The sequence below is a fragment of the Sciurus vulgaris genome (genome assembly GCF_902686455.1).
Source record: "Sciurus vulgaris genome assembly, chromosome: 5".
NCBI lineage: Eukaryota > Metazoa > Chordata > Mammalia > Rodentia > Sciuridae > Sciurus > Sciurus vulgaris.
Window position 1 is genome coordinate 109,648,181 of NC_136465.1, and position 24,170 is coordinate 109,672,350.

Sequence of the window (24,170 nt, forward strand, 5' to 3'; positions counted from 1 at the left end):
GTAATTTACTTAACATGAATCCCCTTCTCACTGGTTTTCAAATCATTGGATTAAATAAGACAATTTTTGGATATTATTGCAGCACAAGAAACTGGAAAAAAATGAAACACCTTTGAAACTGTGGTGAAAATACAATATAATCAGAAAGTTAAAGTGGTCTTTGCTTTCAAGTTTCAGAAGTTGTACGAACTCCTGCTCATTTTTACTAATCCACACGACAGCAGCTCAAGCTCTGCTTTCTGAATTTGAATTTAAAAGTAAATTTATGATTTTTCCCCCTACACTTAAAAAAATACTCCTTAAAAATGCTTGCTATGCAATTATGAAATTCATCTGGAAGAATAAGAAACCCAGAATAGCTAAAGCAATCCTCAGTAGAAAGAGTGAAGCAGGGGGTATCGCAATACCAGATCTTCAACTCTATTACAAAGCAATAGTAACAAAAACGGAATGGTATTGGTACCAAAATAGACAGGTAGATCAATGGTACAGAATAGAGGACATGGACACAAACCCAAATAAATACAATTTTCTCATACTAGACAAAGGTGCCAAAAATATGCAATGGAGAAAAGATAGCCTCTTCAACAAATGGTGCTGGGAAAACTGGAAAACCATGTGCAACAGAATGAAATTAAACCCCTATCTATCACCCTGCACAAAACTCAACCAAAATGGATCAAGGACCTCAGAATCAGACCAGAGACCCTGCATCTTATAGAAGAAAAAGTAGGTCCAAACCTTCAACTTGTTGGTTTAGGATCAGACTTCCTTAACAGGACTCCCATAGCACAAGAAATAAAAGCAAGAATCAACAACCGGGATAGATTCAAACTAAAAAGCTTTCTCTCAGCAAAGGAAACTATCAGTAATGTGAAGAGAGAGCCTACAGAGTGGGAGAATATCTTTGCCACTCATACTTCAGATAGAGCGCTAATTTCCAGAATCTATGAAGAACTCAAAAAAACTCTACACCAAGAATACAAATAATCCAATCAACAAATGGGCTAAGGAAATGAACAGACACTTCACAGAAGAAGATGTACAAGCAATCAACAGATATATGAAAATATGTTCAACATCTCTAGTAATAAGAGAAATGCAAATCAAAACTACCCTAAGATTTCATCTCACCCCAATTAGAATGGCGATTATCAAGAACACAAGCAACAAAAGGTGTTGGAGAGGATGCGGGGAAAAAGGTACACTCATACATTGCTGGTGGGGTTGCAAATTAGTGCAGCCACTCTGGAAAGCAGTATGGAGATTCCTCAGAAAGCTTGGAATGGAACCACCATTTGACCCAGCCATCCCACTCCTTGGCCTATACCCAAAGGACTTAAAATCAGCATACTACAGGGATACAGCCACATCAATGTTCATAGCTGCTCAATTCACTATAGCCAGATTGTGGAACCAACCTAGATGTCCTTCAGTTGATGAATGGATAAAGAAACTGGCATATATATACAATGGAATATTACTCCACCATGAAGAATGATAAAATTATGGCATTTGCAGGCAAATGCATGAAATTGGAGAATATCATGCTAAGTGAGATAAGCCAATCTCAAAAAACTAAAGGACAGATGATCTCGCTGATAAGCGGATGAGGACATATAATGGGGGGTAGGAGGGGTTAGCGTTAGGGTTAGGGTTAGGTTTAGGGTTAGGGATAAGGAGGGTGGTAAGAATGGAGGAAGGAAGGACTGTATAGAGGGAAAAGAGAGGTGGGAGGGGTGGGGGGAAGGGAATAAATAACAGAATGAATCAACATTACCCTATGTAAATTTATGATTTTTAATAAAAAAAATGAAAAAAAAATCTTGATATAATGATGGACTAGTAATAAATGGTTGTTGTTAAAAAAAATACTTGCTATGTATACATATAAAATGATCAACTTTAAGTGACTCCAAAATACTGTGAAAATCATAGTGTCCTTGGGCATCACAATTGCAAACTCACATTATAATTAAATCTGCATCAAATCAGAACATAGTACTAATCTACGGATTAAACAGGGCTCTTTCACTGGAGCTTTCTGTACTTACTGGGAACAGGACAATTGGCACAGTTAGTGTCACTGCCACCAGGACCGCTAGGCGTACCATGAGAAGAGGGGTGTCAAATGTGTACACCTTGCTGTAGGCATGAAGTAACTCATCTTCAACTTCTCCTACAAGAAGAAGAGAATGAGTTTACTGGGTGTTATCAAATTATGACTGGGTACTCCCTTGAGTAACGTTTCATGCAGGGAACCTGGAACAATGGAAAAGACTCAGGTCTGGGAATCCAGATGCCCACATTCGTATCTTATCTTTGAGCTTATTAGCTATGAGACTTTTGTTCAAATAAACAAAGGAACTGTGAAGCTTAAAAAGCTGCATGAGCTAATAGAAAATTGCTCTACTTCTTAAATTGATTTGCATCATAATAAATCTATCTCTGCAAAATAGAACCATCACAAACCAGCTGAGGTACTCTTGTTGAAAGGGATAAAAGGTCCAGACCGCACCAAATTGTCCCTTCCATCTTACCCACACACCCCCTCTGTACAGTCACCCGACACAGTTCCTCTAAGCCTATTTTGGAAATTCTAGAACTAATAACCTCTAACACTTTTTCAATTTCAACAGTTACAACTCCATCATGACACTGACACATATACTCTTGGACTTTTTCAAGTTTGTGTTTGTCTTAAGAAACTCATTAGAGCAACACGTAAGAAAGAATTAGTATGATTTTTATAGGGTCTTCCAGTGAATGCTCTAAGATTAACATGATACCCACCTTGAAAACTCGTTCACCCAGCATCCCAGACACAAACGGCCAAGAGATATTTATGGAAATAGATGTAGCTTGATTTTCCCACTATCTCTCTCAAAATCAGACACAAAGGGGTAAATATGCTTCCAATGGTATTGGCACTGACTTTCATTGACTTATAGCCAATAGTAAGTTAATGCCCAATCTAAAGTGAGTGCTTGATTAATAGTCAAATAGAAAACAAAACTAAGCAAATAGCAGCCTATTTCTGAGTCATCTCCTCCCAAACTTGTCATAAAGTCAATTTAATTTACCAACTCAGTCAGGGAAAAAAAAAATTTCAAAAGGTTAGATCCAGCATTGACACTGACTAGTGTTCGTCATACTAGTGAGAATATAGCTATAGGTCTATTTGCTTCCATGTAATTTCTCTATTGGGCCACACTTCATTGAAGGAATATAACAATTCTACTCGTTTTGTCTGTTAGTAAGATGTCAAGGAGAAAATGTGTCATAATCTATGATGGCCATAGACATTTTTTTTTTTTTTTTTTTTTTTTTTTAAGAACATTCCCAGATTGAAGGAAATTCTGCTATATCCTTATCTTCCTTAGGAAACCACTCACTATAACAGAATAGAATAACATAAACTAGAAATAATTCCTAATGCTCCAAGCTCTCAGATTTGATGCAATGAAAAAATAAGAAACAAGTTCAAACTTGAGAATTTATAATTTTTCTGTCATTTGCCTGGCAGTTAGGTATTCCATCAAAAGAACTTTATCACATGCAATGGATTCTTTCTCATTGCTTCGAACCTGAGATGGACCAGGAAGTCTAGCAAAGAAATACAATCTATATCTGAAGGGAAATGATTTAATCTGAAGGGTTTTAAAAATAAAATACACATGAATTCACAAACTGTTATAATCTGTTAGCCAGACTGGTCCAGGGCGCATTTCTGTAGGTCAAGTAACAAAGCTAAAATTGAGTTAATTGAGTATGTGTCATCTATTCATCAGGCTGCTTATAGAGGTAATTAAAAGCATTACACCTATCCAGGTGAAATATCAGTTTAACCAGGATTTGCACAACAAATGCCTTTGACAGAGTGACCTACCATAAAAGGTTAGGTAGCCGAAGAGGGCAGCAAGCAGGTACATGACCAGCATTCCCGTGATGGATATATTTGACACTGTTTGCATCTTCCTCCGGGACCGACTTAAAAAAAAAAATTGAGTTTCATTTTTTAAACTTATGAAAAAATCACTTTTTAAAATTAAAATTAAAAAGAGAATTATGTTTGTTGCTCATTATGAAGCCACATTTCTAGTACATAAACTTATAGCTGATTTAAATTTGTCAAAGAGCTAAGGATGATTTGTTTCCTTTTTTTCTTAAACATTGCTTCTTTAGTTTTAGAAACAACCATTTCCCTAGAAGAGGAACAGTCTATCAATAAGTAAACTTATCTACTAAATAATTAAGAATGTAATTAACATAAGGATCAAACCAGCTCCTCATGTAGAAAGGTTTGCATTTCATGATGAGATGAGTTTAATGAGGAAAAAAAACCCTACTAGAATCAGAAAGTGCTATTGCCAAGAGTTCAGACTATGACAAAGCTTAATACCATTATCTGAACCACTTCTAGAAACCATTCCAGAGGGCACCCACCTGCCTAGTCACTTGCCAGGCTTCTGGAGTATGTGCTATATGTGGTTTTCAAAGTAAATCAAAGACATCAAAAAATTGAAGGTGTTCCAAAAATTTGTTTTGCGGTTAATCAGAATTATGGGGAAAAGTAATGCTATTGTTTGTGATAAAAAAGTTGAGAATCACTGTGTGATAACCTAACTTAAAAGTAAAGAGGAAAGCTGCTATAGTGGGCTCATATTCACTTGGTCCCCACATAGATGCTAACAATTTCAAAGGGAATAGAGCATGAGTGAATCATAGACCATCAGCTGAACAAAACAAGATTTTAAAGTCAGATAAAGACAATGCAGGCCACATTATGGCACATTTCTTTTGTTTTAGACAAAGGTTAGGAACTCAACACAAGTGACATCAGTGGCTTATTAAGGCTACCCTAATCATAAGTTTTGGTTTTCACGGGTATTGTCATTTCCAATTCAAGTGATATCACTGCTTTCCACCATAATTCCTATTTAAATTTCCTACACCTGACAAAATCATTAAACCCATTGGCTCCTCCTCGACCAGCCCTGAATCCCTGAATCATTACGGTTGAGGGAGAGGAGACAAGAAGAAGATAAGGCGATGAAGTATGTGGACTGACTCATACTTGCTAGTAAAAGCATGTATGAATGCTTTTGCTATGAATGGCTATAGCACTGACTCTGAAGAGAAAGCTACAAACCATGCTTCTCGTAAAGCACCTTTGAACATATGAGCACATTTTAAAAGCAAATTAAGAGCTAAAATTGTGGTTGCCTTACTCTTTAAGTTCACTGTAGATGGGAAGGACCTCAGGGTGGCATACAAAAGCAAATGCTAGGATAGGAATTGCATAGGCCGTCTGCAAAACAAAGACAACACCACATGTTTAGCATTCTAACACAGATGGCAATCCCAGACCATCTCAGTTCACGAAATAAAAACTCAGAGACTGCATTACTGGGCTTATTAGATCCTGGGTTTCTCATTTACCCGGGAGTTGAATACGAAGTATTTGGGTTGACATTGGTCATCACTGCGGGCTTCATACTCCACTCCACTGCTGTGAAGAGAGCCCTTGGCGTGGTTCTCCTCCAGCCCTGTAGGATTGCGGTGGGTGTAATCCATCATGAAGTTCACACCGGTATCGTCAGAGTTGTTGGGTAACGTGATCACGTGCATCGGAAGTGTGTTGTTGAATGTCAGATTTCCAACATTGTGATCCAAAACAGGCAGAGGGCAAGGTATTTGAAATTTCTTATAAATCACCTAGATCCAGTTATGAAAGGAAGAAAGGAAGAAAGGAAGGAAGGAAGGAAGGAAGGGAGGGAGGGAGGAAGGAAGGGAGGGAGGGAGGGAAGAAGGAAGGAAGGAAGAAAGGAAGAAAGGGAGGGAGGGAGGGAGGGAGGGAAGAAGGAAGGAAGGAAGAAAGGAAGAAAGGGAGGGAGGGAGGGAGGAAGGAAGGAAGGAAGGAAGGAAGGAAGGAAGGAAGGAAGGGTGAGTCAAGCTTTTGAGGAAACACACGAAATAAAATATCCGTATATGTGGCTCATAGGGTGATAGGGTGTGGGTGAGGGAACTCAACTGAGGATTCCTTTTAAATTAATGAACCAAGGATGGAGACTCCCTTGAGCCGCTGTCCTAAGGAAAGGGCAGGAACTGTGGTTAGCAGCACTGCCCCCTTGAGTCCAGGGGACCTTATTTTCCGTGAGTTTATCTCTTGCTTTTCATGTCCTTTCATGACAAAGATGATCATTTCCTTGCTATGGTTCATATCTTTCAATTCTTCAAACTAATAATGACAGGGGCTGGGGAGATAGCTCAGCTGGTAGAGTGCTTGCCTCAGAAGCACAAGGCCCTGAGTTCGATCCCCAGTACCTCAAAAGAAAAAAAAAAAAAAAAAGTAATAATGACATGGGTCATCAACAATTACTTCCTTCTTTGTTTCTTTGGGGAAATGCTTTATACATTTTGCATCCATGATAATGCAAGCAATTTCTTAAGATAGTGGGAAGAGCTTCATTTTTAATCCCACGGTGGTTGCCCTCTCTGTCTGGGTATAATTGTGGAAAAGAAAATAACTGGATACCATATCCATATAATGTGGATGTGGTAACATTTATTCATGTCTCCTCTGGGCCTCTTCACTTTTTTCTCCACCTTTCCGAATTTTGGATAAATGTCATGTTACCTTATCCAAATATTCACCTGGTGTGCCTAGAACATACCATTAGCAGTGGCCTTGACATTCTAACTCAGCTATTTTTAAACTTGTGACTACCCTTTTCTTTTTCCAAATTAGAATACAATAAAACTGCTTGTGATGCAAGAACTATTTCTAACTAATGAAGTGCTTGACAAAATATGGGGACACTGATTTAGTCACTAAAACCATTTTGTGATTCCCAAGCTACAAGGATTGGGACCACAAGTCACTTACCACACTGACAAAAAACACCATGCAGGTAAGAGAAAATCCACTGGTATAACCAAGATAACCTAGGAGTCAGCAGAAATATTTTGGAAGGTAAATATGGCATCTACAAACAGTTTACCTATTAGAATATGATATAAAAGTAAAAATAGTTTCAATTAGGAAATGGCTTTACCTAAATTTTTAAGGAGAGAAAGTGGGAGAATAATTCCCACAGACACAAATATGACGAGGTAGTTGCCATTGAGGTACCATTCCCTAGGAAAGAAAAAGAGATGAGGATATTAGGATCAGAAAAGATGAAGTAGAATGAGTGACTCAATGTTATAGAGAGAACATAAGACATACCCAGTATTTTCTTCAAGTCCCAAGAATGCTCTGATTACTTCAGGTAGTTCATATTTAATGATAAAGAGGTAGCTTGACATTGCTAAAATGGAAAATGTGACAGCTTAGTGGTGTGCATAGCACTATAGTCACATGCAAGTTTTAAGGAGTCATGACATTTGGAACATTCATTCTTCTTGGCAAGATGATCATCTAATCCTCCAAACAGAAAGAGAAGCCACCGTGTATTCTGCAATGCTTCCAAGTTCTTTTTAAAATTAGACACTTGGCCCTGTAGCTCTTACATGTGAACTGCTGCTAATGGAGTCAGTGTCAATTCTGTTAGATTCCATTCCCAAGTTTTCAGGGAATCTTCAGCTTCGAAGTTTTGCCCTCATTAGTTATAAATCATCATGGTATTGAGTGTTCCTTAATGTGTCTATAAGTCATAGTCTGACAACAAAAGCCACAGGCCAAAAGACTGAGGGTGTAATTGTAGGGGAGAGTTAAATAGACTCTACATCCCTCTGGCCTTCCCCAGGTAAGGACATGCTCTGATCCTCTGTGATCTCCCGGAGGGACACACAGTCTCAGACCACTGGTTGTTGGAACTGGAGTCTTTGTGGATTGATAAAAGAATATAATAGCTAAGTTATGAAACCAGTCTAGGTGCTCATCAACAGACAAATGGATAAAGAAAATATGGTATGTATACACAACAGAGTTTTGCTCAGTCATGAAGAATGAAATTGTGTGGCATTTGATGGTAAATGGATGGAAGTGGAGAACATCATGCTGAGTGGAATAAGCCAGGCTCAGAAAGTCAAGGGTCAAATATTTTTTTCTCATATTCAGAAGCTAGAGAGAAATAAGGAAATAAAAAAAGCAGACCTCATGGTAATAGAAGGAAGAACTGGAGTAGAGGAATGTATCCAGTGATATGAAGGAGGGATGGGAAAGGGAACTGAGGAATGAAATTGACCAAGTTATGCTTTGTTCACACATGAATTCCACTTTTATGTAAAACTATAATGCACCAATTAAAAACACTGAATATACCAAAGAAAGTAATAGAATAGAAAAAGGTGATCAGGGGAGGGAAAGGGGAAATAGTACAGATTGAAATGAAGCAAATCATCTAATGTGCTTTTATGAATATGCCAAAATGAACCCCACTACTATATATGACTAGAATGTACTTAGAAAAAAGAATACAAAAATGACAGCTTCTCCCTTTCTTTGCCAATTATGTTTCTTTGGGTTTTCTTTTCTACTCCATATTCTAGTCTCCCTATGGCCAAATAAGAAATTAAACAAAGTGGCAAAACTTCATGAGAATCTTGGTAAGTAATATATGAATGATCATGTACTATTCTGAAAATCTGATAAAATCTATAAATCCTCTCCCTGGGAAAATGAGTGTGTATACATATACATAGCATAGCTTTGTGACAATTGTGGGGCTTTATGCAATATCCCTTTGCCAGATCTATTCAGTGAAACACATGACTAATTTGTTATTTGATACAAGGTCCACAGTCAAAATTAAAAGTAAAACAAACAAAACTAACAAATTTTACATAGAAGCATTAAGGGTAAATTTTGCTAATAGGCATTTAAAGCAGATATCTAGGTTGTAAATTGAATGATAGTTTAAAAATACTTCCTTAACTTTAAATGAAAATAATAATGGTGATACAATTTCCCAGCATTTTTTAGTTCTGCAAATTACTTCATTCGATCATCCAAAAAGTCCTGTGAGGTGATGAGGTGTATGTTGTTATCCTATTCTACAGCTGAGGATAAAGATTTTGAGAAGTTCAATGGCATGTCCAAGATCACAGAGTTGGTAAAGGGCAGACCACATCTAAAATACAAGTCTCTTGACTTCTGGATCAGTGCTACTCTGTTATCGAAAAGAAATGATTTCTATAATACCAGAGGCATCTTCTGTACACACTATTTGGTTAATCTTTACAAAGACCTTGGCTAAAGCTGATTCTTACAGAGCATAAACAGGAGATATTTCTGATTAACTGACTCAGTGAGGTCCCATCCAATTTTAGAGCTATTAATTGCTGACTTTCAGTGATATCACCACTGTTAATGTGTTTGGTCTTTTAAAATTCAGAATTATCCAGATCTGTTTGGGTAATGTCAACATTATTCTGCTAAGTGTTAAAACATCTGTGATGAATGTTAAATTTTTGGTACTCAATATAGCAGAAATTGAGTGTTCTAAACGTGGAGTTGCTTAATCAAGAAATACAAGTGGTTTTCCTTTAGCCAAATATACACCAATTATATAAAGTAACAAAAGTGAGAGCATTTTTTGCAGTGGTATTATGAAATTTCATCTCACTCCCTTAAAGCCACACTTCTCACTTATGTATGGCTTGACACAGCACACTTCATAGTTTATTCCATATTTAGAAGCATAATAGTGGCTATGCTTTGAATAACTGCTCTGCTGGCGCACAGCTTTATGAGTTCATGGCAAAATATGCTTATGTCTGGTTATTTTAGTTGTCAAAACAAATAAATTAGATCAACTATGAGTTGATCCTATGAGATGCTTAATACTTTAAATCTTGATAAGGCTAAACATATGAACCAAATGTAAAGCAGTCTATTTGGTGGGATTCAGGGTCTTAGATGTTTATGGCTCAAATCCAGTAAAATGAATGAGACAATCTTAGTGTTACTGCCAAATTCTACCCAAGACTGTAATCTTAACATAAAAATATGAAGAGAAATACAGAAATTTGGGGTTGAGGGCTAAGCTGGTGTAGAGTGTGTGCTTAGCATGTGCGAGGTCTTGGGTTCAGTCCCCAATACCAAAAAGAAAAAGAAAAGAAAGACAACATACTAAGATATGGTTAGATTTTATTTGTCAGCTTACCAGCTATCCATTATCAGGGACAGGTATAGTTGGATAGAAGTTATTAAAGGAATTGCTACATTTCAGAAATCCTAGGTAACTCCACTGAGTTCATTTATCAAAGGGGTTGACTTCTTACAAGGTCTCTGTGCAGATTTATTGATTGAAGCATTATTCACAATAGTGAAACATTGGAAACAATTCAACTATTCATCAATAAGGATTTGGTAAGCCAATTATGGTACAGACTTATAATGCAAAACTTGAAAGCCACAAAAAAGAATAACATGCAAATTCATCCAAGGCATTGTTAAATAAGAAAAGCAAGTCACAAATTAGTATTTATGAGATGATCTAGTTTTAACAATATCAATACATTTCTTAAATTTGGCATAGAGAAAACCTGGAGAAGTTATTTCTGAGAGTGACTGGCCTAAACTTTTCTTGGTAATTTATATATTTATGTGATGTTTTAGTTACAATTAGCATAGATTTGTTTTATAATTATAAAAATACCCATATAAAAATAATCAGAGGGGCTCTGGAGATTGGTTATTGAAGCTAAGAAGTGGGAAGAGGGAAGCAAGTTCTGGACCCTATTACTAGCCATATGTTATCATATTTCATCCTCACAATAATCTTGTGAGATTAGAGTATTACTCATTTTCATAGGTGAAAAAATCAAACTCAGAGGAATAAAGTGATTTTTCTCAAGGTCACAAACAATGACAGATTTAAAAGCAGGTGCAATGGACTTCAAAAACTTATTTTTTATCCAAATGTTTTAAAATATCTTTTTTAAAAAAATAACCTATGTAGAAACAAATACATACAAACAGGGCCAAGACAGCCTAGAGGATCTAACAGCCTAGAGAAGCTATGGATCTGGGGGAGATAGAAAGAGAGAGGAGAAAAGACTGGAGAAACAGAGTGTGTGAGGGTTGTCAGAGTTGAAAGTCTTCAAGAGACACTAAAGGAGAGAAAACAGAGGGTGCAAAGAGAGCCTCATAGAGGAATTTTTGAAATGGTGAACTAATTCTAGTACTATTGGGGGACTGAATATAATTTGATATGGTTTGACGCAGGACATGGATGGAATTGATAATGGGTGGATAGATATGGACATAAAAAGGTAGGCAGAGGAATGTAATGAAGACCCTGTGTCAGGCCAATGAGTTTAGATTTTACCTTGAAAATAATGAGGAATTTTATGCATGGGAGAAAAAAGACTTGAATTTGAGAAAGTTTATCTTGAGGATGAATTAGATGTGGAGGAGGGGAAACAGCTGATATTGCTGACCACTAGTTAGGAAAGATGGAAAAGTGTAGGCTGACATCTAGATTTCTGGCTTAAGAAACTGGATTGCTGCTGGGTAGGAGGCAAGGAAAGAAAAGCTACTATGTGGGGATATAGTTGGGACCACATCAAAGATGCAGCCAGCAGGACACCTGAGTGAAATACATGGGACTCGATGCCTTCTGAGGATCAAAGATATCAAGGAATTCACTGGAACCTGGTTGGTATCATCTAGAACACTGTTAAAAAATATATATATTTTAGGCTGTACTATGGGAATTCTAATTCAGTAGGGATTATAAGAATCTGTAGACCAAGGAATCTGTGGTCATGCTTCTGATGTGAAGTCAGGTGTTTGCTTTACACAGCATCTAGACAGCCTCTTCAGTGGGCTGGTTTATTCAGGCTGTGCCTCAAGGGCCACAGCATTTGGCTATTCCCCCACTTACTCCATGAAAGGAACTCAACCATAATTATGGCTCATCAACTATTTTGTGAATGACAGTAATAAGCACTAATGCTTTAACTTTTAAAAAGTAACGTCATAATAGTATTCAAGATCAAGAAAGGTTTGATCCTATATTTTAACTGCAGAATTCAACTGGTGAGAATTTGTACATTATTGCATTCCTAGATATTGCTATTTTTAATTACAGAGTAATAGCAAATCTGTTTAAGGAATTTTAATTCAATAATTTAAGAACTATCTAAACAGCTATTTTTTTAATCTATAAGGTACTTGTTCATTGCCATAGGAGGTTTCTTATCTATTGAACATTCTATTGAAAGTTTAAGTGCTTCATTGAAAGCTATATCCCCTTACCTCCAATGTTCTGCATTGTAATGGAAATAAAAGCTCCAAATTTTCCAGGCCATCCAAATGCCTTTTCCCCTAATTTTTCATAAATTAATGACCCTACAGTGAAAGATAAAATAACTTTGTTAGAGGATTGTTTTAAGGACTAAAATATTTCTAAAATATCATTTTGCAATGGAGTATCATACATGTAAAAGTAAACATTACCTAGAAGTTATAAACCCAAAAGAAGCAATGTCAGAAATCAAGAAACAATATGGTAAAACGTTGCTCAGACAAAAAGTGATGGCTCCAGGCACCTGAGTTGCACGTAGCGGTCAAAATGGTTATTTTCATCATCTTCCATAAGCCTCTCTTTGTCTATTGGGCTTGAACAGAGCCAGTGGACTCTTACTCCTGCCTCTCACTTGCCCAAATAACTAAAAACCTTGAGAGATTTGTCACTGTGGTTAGAAGAGAAGGAAATGTGAAACTGACAAATCATCCTGTGGCTATGGACCTCCATAGACTGAAATACACTTTTATGAGAATCAAAAAACAGAAAGGTAGTTTATTATCTTCATTTATGAACTTAAGGGTGCATACCTCCTTCCTTGGATGTCTTTAATAAAAGATGAACTGAATAGAGGGACAATATTGCCACAGCAAGCAGCATGATTCTGCAAAGGGAACAGAGTAGAAATAAAATTTCTATAATAAATAAGATACCATAATGTCACATGTTAAAATAAATGGTCACATCAGTCTTTTCAATCAATAGCTTTCCAAAAGTATGTGGGTTTGGAAACACTGAGAAATTCTTTTCAGAATGGCGCACATACGCTTAAGTGTCACACATCTAGAATTTTCTATATTTTACATGTCTAAACCTCCTAGCTGAAATTCCTAAAATTTTTTAGGGTTACACAGTTACAGAATCTGCTTTATAACTTAGATTGTAAGCATGTAGCAAAATTGGCAAATACTACATCTACTTACTCAGCATGTAGGAATATGTATATCATAATTGCATCGCATTTAGAATTGAAGAGCTATTCAAGAAATCTAAAATCTAGGAATCCAGAAACCAAAGCATGCTCTGTTACACTGATCCTACATCAAGAGGAAAGGTTGTTTTGTCAACCAGAGGATCGGGCAATTGCCTGTCTAACAGAGAAAGCAGAGAAAAGTAAGCAGAGGAGGCAGAAATTTTCTGATGTCAGGACCCTCTACATGACCACATGTGTGTAATGTTTCTGTATGTTTACACTAATCAGTATTTCTCCAAATCCTGAAATAGAGTGCAAAAATAAGAGGGTAGAAGAATTAACTACATAATAAACGAAGGGACAATACAAGCCTTTACCTGAAATTGAAAAACAAATCTTTGTATTTATTTTGCATGATGAGAACACACTACACATTTTCCCCACAATTGATTCAATCCTTTGGTAACTTCCAATGAAATCAATGCTGCAAATGTACGTTTAGAACATGAATTAAACATTCTGTTCCTACTCTAGCTTTATTGTGCTCTTATTTTCCAGAACTGTCTAATCAATGACTTACTCATATATTTCCCCATATGCTTAATTAAGTAAGGTAACCTGTTTCTGAAAATTATGTAAATCAGATTATACAATTTAGTTCCATGAAAAAATAATAAGCATTTCTATATTTTAAACATGTACCTTCTTTGGCAGAAAATACAGTAAAACCAATGAAATACTGTGTCACTTGTTATGAACTAAGCAAGATAGCTAAAACCATTCTGAGCTGCCTAGACACATGAAACACATCCTATTCTGTTTAGTGATTTATTTGCTCTTACTAAATTAATCTATTAAATGTTTATAGGTTTAAAATGAGCCCCTCATTTAAAAAGTGGAATATTCTTCTCCTGTAAAAATGATCTATGGCTCTAGGATTGGGGAAAGTGCTTCCTATTTCTATTCATCAGTAGTATATGTTAACTTCCTAATTAATTTTAATGGTATGTATAATTAATAAGGAGAAGGCAGTCTTTTTGTCTTCAAGGTAGTACACATTGCAAAAGCATACAAATATAGAATATATTTCTAGGCATTAAAATCAGATAATAAAAGAGAAACTTTGTTTCAACCATGGATTATAAAAGTAAAGTTGCTATAAAAACTCATTCAGCTAAAGAATATTATTCATAAAATAATTCAAAGAACACAAGATAAATATTTATAGTTCAGATCCTAAGCCCTCAAATAGCTGTGTGATTATCTAATCACACGTGATGTTCAGAACATAAATAGCATATATCTATATTATAAATGTTGCATTCTTAGACAGTTATTTAACTCTTGAGCTTGCATTTGGGATCAGGATTTGTGTTCACATTGATGCTTTAGACTTTATTCTTGTGAAGAATTCCACTGTTGTCAACCGTGTCTTGGCAAATACCAGGATGTACATTCTGCACATAAACACCTGTGGTTGTCTGTCACGATGTGGTATACATTCTACAGGTCAGTTACATGAGGCTACTGCCCTTAGCCCATAGGTTTAAGAATAAGCTCTGTCACTTAACAAAGATTCTCTGAGTCAGACACTGAGCCGGGTCTTGGGGACAAGACATGTGGTGAGTGAAGACAGACGTGGGCTCAACTCTCTGGAGCTTATAGTCTAACAAGGGAAATAGACATTAACCAAGTGAATCAGACATCTAAAATACTAAAACTGGTGAGTATATAATAGATTAGATTAGGTAAGGAATGGCAGCACTCAGGTGAGGCTGAGATGAGATATGAAAAGTTAACTTGATGAAGAAAAAAGGAAAGTTCATTCCAAAATCACGTGCAGAGGCCCAGTGCTGAGAAGGAACATGGTACTTCCACCGGACAAAGAGAAGGCAAGTGTGCTCTGTGTATATGGTGCCCAAGGGCACAGGGAGCAGGGCATGAAATGACACCAGGGCATGCTGGGCTTCTATGCCTGGATTGAATGGATTATTTTCTCTAAGAATTTGAAAAAAATCAGATTTGCTTTTGGGAAATATCTATTTGACTACTAAACAATTACTTTAAGTATCTGGTAAACACTGAGGTACTTGTAAAATGGTTTTTGTGTACTGGTAGGGCTGCTCTACCACTGTGGGTAGTTGAGCACATAAACTTTCTACCATTTAGTTAGAGATGATTGGGGGAGCAAGAACCATGACTAGACAGCTGTTTTATCTAAAAACAAGAGAAATTTGCTAATACTTTCTCAATTTCTTCCTGCTTACCAAAATCACACTTCAAAGTGTTAACTGAAAGAGTAGCAGGTATGAACACACTTCATCACCCAAAGCAGATACTTACATGAAAAGTATGATCCCTGTGTTGGCCATGGCATAGGACAAGCCCAAGATTCCACTGCCCATGATGGCGTTGCTCAGGTTGAATGAGGACATTCCAAAGGAAGTGGTTCCAGGATGCTTGAAGAAATAGAATGTACCATAAGCAAACATTGGCCAAAAGACCAATCTTTTCTTGAGTTTTTCTTATTTTCACATTACCTGTCCTGGAGATTATAGTCCAAAATCAAAGACTAAGATAAAAACATTGTGAGTAAAAACCATTACTCAACTTCAATAAAAGCATGTACTTTTGAATGGAATGTAGTACTTGATTTCAACATAGAACTCAGTTAAAAAAAAAAAAGTACAGGTGGTGTAATATAAAAGAGAAAACATGTATGACGGCAGATTACATTTGGGTTAGAATGATTTCTCCAAAAAACAAATAAATTTCATAAATGATTTATGCAGCCATATGGCGAACAGGAAAAACAAGTCCTTATTCCAGTAAGGGCCTGAATAAACATAGAATGTGCTGACCAAGGCTTGGAAAATTTCAGTCACATTGTTTTCCCACAGAGACCTAGGTGATCCGACACCCTCAGACCTGTTTATTCCCTGAAAGCATAGATTCAACTTACATGTTCCTCATCATAATCTGCCAGCTTCTTTTCCCCAAAAAACCCATTTGTCAGGAACTTCTGGCTTTCAGCATCTTCATTAGCAAATTGACTAAACACAAAGGGAAAATAAAAAAGTAACAACATCTAAGTAAATGCTCTAAGTAATATTTATGTTTCAGGTGATCTAAGTAACTGAATTAGGGGAGCAAACATCAATGTAGGGGACAAGACACCTAGAACCTTTCTTCTTCTCCTTCACACCAGTGTTCCTTCCAGGCCAACAACTGAGCTCCATTTATGAAGTGATTTTGGGAGGGAGGGAGGATGTCATGAAGGAAGAAAATATTATTTTTAGTTGAAGAATTGCTTATGCCACATTTTTTCTTTTCCACAATAACTATGCAAGGAAGAAAATAAAACATAAATATATAGATATATACATATATATTTCTTGTTGGTAAGTAGTTCAGTGGCAGCTCTGTGTTATCTTTGGTTGTTTGTGTGGTTGCTGATTACTCTGAAACTGTATCTGAGTGACTATTAGATAATGGATTAAACTAAGAAAATTGTTAAAAAAGTTCAAAGACTCGGTAGAGGAGTCGGGAGGGAAATAAAATGGGACTCCAAAGTGTCACTAGGCACAGAACATTGCAATTATGGTCTACTTGGGCACAGGCCGGAAGCTGTACACTTTGGTCATAATGTCACGGCCTTACTGTACTGGTGAGCTCCTGCAGTTACATGCCAGGAGCTTTGAGGCTATAGACAGGGGGCCAGCCACATTTCCAAAGAGCTTGGCTTAGCAACTGCCAGTCTTGCATTTTTACCCACTGAAATACCACACGGGCTTTTTTGTTGTTATTATGTAAAATATTCAACTATGCACAATTCTTAAAAATGCTTTCCAATCAGATTGCAATTCTTTGGGAATTTCTTGCATTAAAGACAGAATATTTGGAGAGCATTTTATTAAACTAACCCTTATAGTATTCTGCTTTCTCTTCAGAATACAGAAATCTTTTATCTTTTACTAAAACAAACTTTAGAAATGAAGTAGAAAATAATTATTATAAGAGATATGTACAAATTATCTTTATAATTGGAGTTAATTCTGAAAATAATCTGGTGAGGACGAGGATGACAGGGTCATTCTCTGAGAACAGAGAGCAAGACAAGGTGTAGAGAAAAACAGTAGACAAAGCGTTTTGTGCTTTTCCAGGAGCTCAAAGGGTGCATAGCTCCTAGTGTACAGGCTGAGAACACTTCCTGCTATCCTCCCTCCCCACATTTCTCTCAGGAAACACGGGGCCTTCACACCTGTTGCCTTCTTCCATTTCCACACTCCTTTCACCATCTTTCTGGGATTTACTTTCATAGTATGTAGTTCATATACTTGCTGTATGAGGAACTTCTACATCCTGTTCACGGCCAGAAACTGAGATGATAGGATAAAATAGGACTAAGGACTATAAAAACAGAAGTGTCACTTAAAAGTGGAATTTAAAGTCAGGAATATTCAATGTTCTATTTTGTGCTTTAATCAATAAACTAGAATTTCTAGTCCATGAGTAATTTTTTAAATTTATAATTTGAAAGAAAACAGATCATTTTTGAAGGCATTTTGCATGTTCTTATTTTGGCATGAGAAGAATGATAGCTGTTGAAATGCCAAGATTATACAAAATACATGAGAAATGTCCCCAGTGTGTCTATACAGTACAGAATGTATTGAAAACATAAGTAAAATGATCCCAAATAAATGTAATATGTTGAATCTCTCAAAAATTGACATTTAAAAGTTCAATCCAAAACAAACATAAACAAAACCTATCTTTTAAAAGTGATCATAAAATTGCAAAATGATGACCTGTGTTTGAACCAGGAGTTAAAGATAAGTTATTGTGTGTGGTCCTTGTATAAAACACAACAAAAGCATTGTGGTTCTTTTCGTCAGGGGTTTTTGAGAGCCAAATGGAATCTCTCCAATATCCCCTTCAGCTCAGAGTTCCTATTTGTATGTATTCCTTTCAGAATCAAAAGAGCCTGCAGAATTTACTAAGGGAGATGACATGGAAAGAACATTTATTGAATACCATTTGTATTCCATGCACTCATTTAATGCTTAGAAAAGGAGATGTTGGTTTGCCAATCTACATTTTTCATTGAAACTCAAAGAAGATAGATCTTTTCCAAAGTCAAACCCCTACTGCACAGAATCCAATGTCCTGTGCTCAACCACACTGCATTTCCTCAAGAGTCACCCAATTTACAAATTGCAATGATTTATATCTCAGTGGCCTCTGTAGCTCAACAACCCTCAAATTCCTTGTACCGACCTACTTGGAATGCTTCCTCCTGAAAGGTTTTTTGGGATGATGTGAATGAATGAGAAGTCCTTGTTTGAAGATATTTTTTTTACTTCAGGCTTAGATTTGGTCAAAAGATTCCCTCTGAGTATTTTTAATCATGTACACACTGTGTTATACAATGTTTTGTGGTAAATTAACTTACTTATCAAATAACTATAGTGCAGAGGTCATTAACCTGTGAAAATGATGTGATAAATGTCTAATGGAGGGGGAGATAGCACAAAGGAGGGACAGTCACTGGGGAAATAGAGGCATTTGGAGAAGATTTCACAGGGGACCTGACATTGAGCTGATTCTTGAAGAATGAGAGGTATCAAAAGAGAGAAAAGGGAAGTGGGATGATTCTACCAGATGGAAGAGAATGAATGAAGGCAAGAGGGTACAATGAGGTAGGGCAAGAATAGGACAGGTGAGTCTGGTCAGGGGCAGATCCTGAAGGGTCTCATATGCCAAGAAGTGTATACTTGTATCTAATAGCTAATGCAGATTCATGGGAGAGTTTTATCCAAGGATGGGACACGACCCAATATACAGTTACAGAAGACTGAAAGTGAGAAGGGCTAGACAGAAGAGAATAAAATGTAAGAAGGATAGACAGATCAGGGCTACTCTAATAGACAAGTGAGAGAGGATGAGGGCCTAAAGATGATGATGGAGTGGACACACAGAAGAAGGTGGATTTGAAATATTAACAAGGCAAAAATGACTGTATATAGACAGCCATTGGATGTGTGGATTGGGAGAAGGCACAAGTCTAAGTTGGTTCCTGAGTTGATTCCAGGGCTGATTCCAAGGCTGATGGTGATTTTCAGCAGGATAACTAGAGGAGGAACAGGGTTTGAAGAGAATGACAGGAATTCAATATCAGACAAGTCTGACTTTAGAAATGAAGTATTTCAGACATATTAGTAATCCAGCAGAGGTATGTACTAGTAGACCATTAAATATAACAATTTGAAACTCAGTTGAGAAATGTAACAGGCTGGGGACATGGCATCTAAGTTGGTGACCCCATGACAGTTGCAATGAGCTTTCTCAGAGGACCCCTAGAAAAGAATTGTTATTGAACTCTGGGGATGTAGAACACTCAAAGGACAGGCAAAGGGAGAAGACTGTAAGAAAGAATAGTCCAAAATGAAGTGACACCTATATGAAATATAAGTGACATTATTAATGGAGACAAGGACATTATAACCTCAATTCTAAGTAACAAGAAGGGTTGACATTTTATTACTACATCAGGGAATTGGTATGTTGACATCGAAGCCATTGTTATTTCCCATTTGTAATAAATTCAACTCTTCCCAATGAGACCCTTGTTTTCCACATCCACACGTGGCTCTCGTTTTTGCATGGAGCCTGGTGATTTTTAACCCCGTACCTGCTCATTGCTGCCTTTTCTGAACTGCCCATCCCTGTGTAGCTGTCTTGAGTACTTTCTCCACCGCTGCTCTCATCATCAGGCTCGATGTTGACATTTCTCAGCTCCATGGGATCCATTTGACCTGTCAGCGCTTTCCTGTCCACACACACCTCCTTCAGTGTAAATAATATACCAACCCTTCAGTTTAAGGCTCTTCCACTTTGTGTTGGTGTTCAGAACGCTGTGTTCTGCAAACAGAACACAAAATAAATCATTATAATTTTCTTTAAATTAGAATATTAAATATGAATCACTTACTTTGAATGAGCTTGCTGTCAAACATAGAAAGGAAGTAAACTCCTAAAAACCTTGCATAAATATATCCCCAAAGTTTCCTTTGCTTCATACAGGAAAGAAGAAGAAAAATTACAAAAAGTTGCTAAGCCAGTAGATATTTAACAAGTGCCCATGCTTGTGAACATGGCAGGTGCTTTGCTAGTTCCCACAGGAAGAAAGAGAGATTGTAAGATGTGGCAGAGGTCATCACAAAGATTTAGGTATTTGTAAGCAGACGGCATGATTTCCTCTTGACAAGAAAGATCTGCCAAGTGTCTCTACTAGCAGTAATTAGAAAGAAAATTACTGCCTTAATTTAATTGGGCATGAAAGAATTAAAACCACCTACATGCTTGATAATATGCAACCCAGGATAAGATCAAAGTTAGGAAGCCACTTTCTAGGCATCTGTATTCCAAAGCCAAAGTTAAGAATAGCAACAAACAGAAGCACAGATTTACCCTTGAATAAGCATCAGTCACCATCCATATCAAATTTGCAGCTTTTAGGTTCTACTCAATGGATCTCAGTACAAGTCATTAAACTTTTTTGGACCTCATTTTCCTCAAAGTGAAAATGGGTGGAATAGCTTTGTGTTTAAAAAAAAAAAAAATTGCCACATATCCATTTTATGTTGTTGATACAATATCTTCTGAAATGTTTACTATTTAATTCATTCAATTATTTTTAGTCATTATATGGGAGAAACACGATCACTCTTGAAAGAAGTGGTTCTGAAATGTGATTTCACATTTGATCAGGAAATCCTTGGCAGAGAAACTAACAGAAAAGTCGCTCTAGAACTTATAAAATCCATAAATCCCCTGACAAACACATAACTATCAAATTAGCAATGCCTTCTCAATGCAGGGCCAGGCAGTGCACCTGGAAGACAGCTCACACTAGGGATGAGTTCAGAACCCCAAACTACAAGTCACAAAAGTCCACACAGGGAAACTCTCTCTTATGAATATCAATAGGCACAAGAAACAACAAGAGTCACGTCTGAGGAACTATAACTAGCAAAGCAATTTAAAAGACTTTTAAATTATTGAAGTAAAAAGTAATAAAAGCTCAAGACAAGCAAACAGCATCTGTTGAATAAGTACACTGTACAAGAAGAAGTTAGTTTGTAAGAGTCAAAAGAGGAATTCTTTAAAAATAGTGATTGAAATAAAGAAAAATCAGCCAAATGAAGAGGTGTGAAAACTGGAAGATCTCTGGAAATCACTCAAATTATAGCACAAGGAGAAAAAGACAGATATGAAGTAGAGGTTAAGAGATATTGGGGGAGGGAACAAATAAGAGAGAATTACAGGACTAGAGAGAGACAGAACAAAGATAAAATGGCAAAGAATTATCCAGAAACAGAGGGAGCAATTCTCAGAATTTAAAACAGCACAAATATTTCAAGGAGGAATAATCTATTCACTAATATCAGGCAGTCTAAATGAATTACATTAAAAGTCAGAAAAAGGAAGCTTAAAAGCTATCAGAGAGAATAGAAGACAAGCATATAGTTAAAAGAAAAAAAAAATAGAAACTCATATCAAACGTGTATGAAGATTTCCCTCACCTATCACACGTTACCAGTCTCACTTTTCAGCAGCAACCACTCAAACAATTTCTGTTCTTAGGTCTTCATTTAAAGTTAGACTCTCCAAATTGAAACAATTCACTAAACTCCTCTGATCTAGCTTATCAACTCCAGACTGGTAGCTAAAAATTAGGATAAGGAAATTAGCCTACTTCTTTCTACCCTCTTTCCATGCTTCTAATTATTTTAGTTAATAAATTTATAATGTCGAGAATTATAACATTTCTGTCCTGTTCTGTAAAGCAATTTTATCTGTCATAATTTGTCTATAGGTTGCTTCTAAACACACAAAAAATAATCAAGATTTATATTATGATTGTATAGACAGCATGATCCAAAGAACCAAGTGGAATATATGACTTCATAATAAATGAAATATGACCTTTTACTATCAAAATTTTTAAGGCAAAATTTTCATGCTCTTTTACTTTCTAAATGACTTCTTCCTTCAGTCTCTGGATCTTGCTCAATTGCCAATACATCTTGAATTATTTCATCCTCCTTCCTCAATTCATTTTGCATTGTGCAGAAATACCACCTTGAATGACATTTTTCACAAAGTGTGCCTCTGTTGATGAACAGAATTTCCAAATTGTTGGAAAATGGACTTTGCTTTCAAACTTTGTTGATCGTTGAATTCTATATCCAGAATCATTTCCCCCAGAATGTTGAAGATATTTCTCCATTGACTTCTAGCTTTTATTAATTAGTCTGATTCTCATTTCTTTGTAGATAACATATGACTTTCTGAAGCATTTGGGGGATTTTTCTCCTTAGCTGAAATTTCACCAGGCTGTAACCAGATGTGAATAGCTTTTAAAATCCATCTTACTCAGCATTTGGAGGACCTACTCAAGCAAAAGACTATGGCTTCCTTCAGATCAGAAAAATGTTCTATTGTTTTCTAAAAGTCTTTTTAGTCAGGTATTGGACCTCTTGATCCATATTGCTAAACTTCTCCCTTTTAAGACCGCTCCTGACTTAATGATGATTCAACTTACAACTTTTTGACTTTACGATGATGTGAAATTGATATGAACTCAGTAGAAACTGTACATTAGATTTTGACCTTTTCCTGGGCTAGCAATACTCTCTTGAGACACTGGCAGTCTCAGTAGACTAGATCCTAAGCCCTGCTCTTTCAATCTACTTCTAAGACTTTACACACACTGACAGTAAATTTTATGCTTCCGTTTGGCTGAGCTAAAGGACAGCCAGAAAGCTGGTAAGGCATTATTTCTGAATATGTCTGAGGGTGTTTCTGGAAGAGATTAGCCTTTGAATCAGTAGACCTAGTACAGAATATCTGCCTGTAGTAATGTGGGCAGGCATCATCCAAGGTGTTAAAGCCTGAACAGAATAAAAAGGTGGAGGAAGGGCAGATTTTACTCTCCTTGAATTAGGACATCCATCCCTTGCTCTTGGACAATGGAGTTCCTGTTCTTAGACCTTCAAATTCAGAGACTTACATCAGTAACTGTGATTCTCAAGGACTCCTCAAGTTCTGTCTTCAGCCCAGGCTTTTCCTCTGAGCTCCACTTCCATGAGTCCAGTGGCCTAATTGACACCTGCATATCTCAACGACAGTTTACATTCAATGTGCCTAAAATCTACCTTGTGATAGCTTCCTTCTTTCAATATTTCCTATTCAAAGAACGCTGCACCATTTATTCAATCATTTAAACCAGAAGTTTAAGAGTCTTCTATTAGACAATTTTCTTCCTCACTTCCAACATCCAGTCCTTAAGAAAGTCTGATTGATTTTACAACTAACTGAAGTATTTCTCAAGTTAATCTCCTTTCCATTTCTTCTACTGTCACTCTTTAATGTCATCCCTTTATTCTTAGAATGAAATCTAAAACTCTCAACAAGTCTAGTGTGTTAGTCAGCTTTTCACTGCAGTGACAAAATAATGGATACAGACAACTCAGAAGGATTTGTTTTAGCTCATAGTTTCAGAGGTCTCAGTTCATGGTTGGCTGGCTTCCTTGCTTTGGGCCTACGGCTAGAGAGAGCATCATGGTCCAAGGGTGTGGTGGAGGAGTGCTATTCAGCTCATGGCAGCCAGGAAGCCAAGAGAGGGAGAAAGAGGAAGAGAGAATGGAAAAAGGACAAAATGTAGTTCCTAAGGGCATGCCCCCTCCTAAGGATCCACTCCTTCAATTAAGTCCCACCTCCCTCAACCTCTGCTACCTCTTAGTAGTCTATTCAGCTATCAATAGGTTAAGCCACTAATGGGGTCAAAGCACTCACAATCTAATAACTTCCCAAAAGTCCCACCTCTTAATATTGCTGCATTGGGGATCAAGCCTTCAATATGCAAGTCTGTGGGGAACACATATCCAAATCATAACATCCAACAAGGTTCTACATGGTCTACCCACCTC

General features: G+C 36.8%; 1 protein-coding gene across 3 annotated transcripts in view; it reads right to left on the reverse strand.

The window, feature by feature from the left end:
* Nucleotides 1-24,170, reverse strand: part of SLC38A4 (solute carrier family 38 member 4) — a 64,317-nt gene that overhangs the window by 10,828 nt on the left and 29,319 nt on the right. For all 3 annotated transcript variants that reach the window (XM_079139585.1, XM_079139584.1, XM_079139583.1), the window contains exons 2-13: nt 19,868-20,097; nt 16,136-16,226; nt 15,517-15,632; nt 12,791-12,864; nt 12,212-12,304; nt 7,232-7,313; nt 7,059-7,141; nt 6,890-6,948; nt 5,443-5,718; nt 5,232-5,311; nt 3,890-3,990; nt 2,055-2,179 (exon numbers count right to left, since the gene is read on the reverse strand). In XM_079139585.1, coding sequence (XP_078995711.1) covers nt 2,055-2,179; nt 3,890-3,990; nt 5,232-5,311; nt 5,443-5,718; nt 6,890-6,948; nt 7,059-7,141; nt 7,232-7,313; nt 12,212-12,304; nt 12,791-12,864; nt 15,517-15,632; nt 16,136-16,226; nt 19,868-19,986 — 1,299 coding nt within the window. In that variant the 5' untranslated portion in view covers nt 19,987-20,097. The remainder of the gene's footprint in view (nt 1-2,054; nt 2,180-3,889; nt 3,991-5,231; nt 5,312-5,442; nt 5,719-6,889; nt 6,949-7,058; nt 7,142-7,231; nt 7,314-12,211; nt 12,305-12,790; nt 12,865-15,516; nt 15,633-16,135; nt 16,227-19,867; nt 20,098-24,170) is intronic.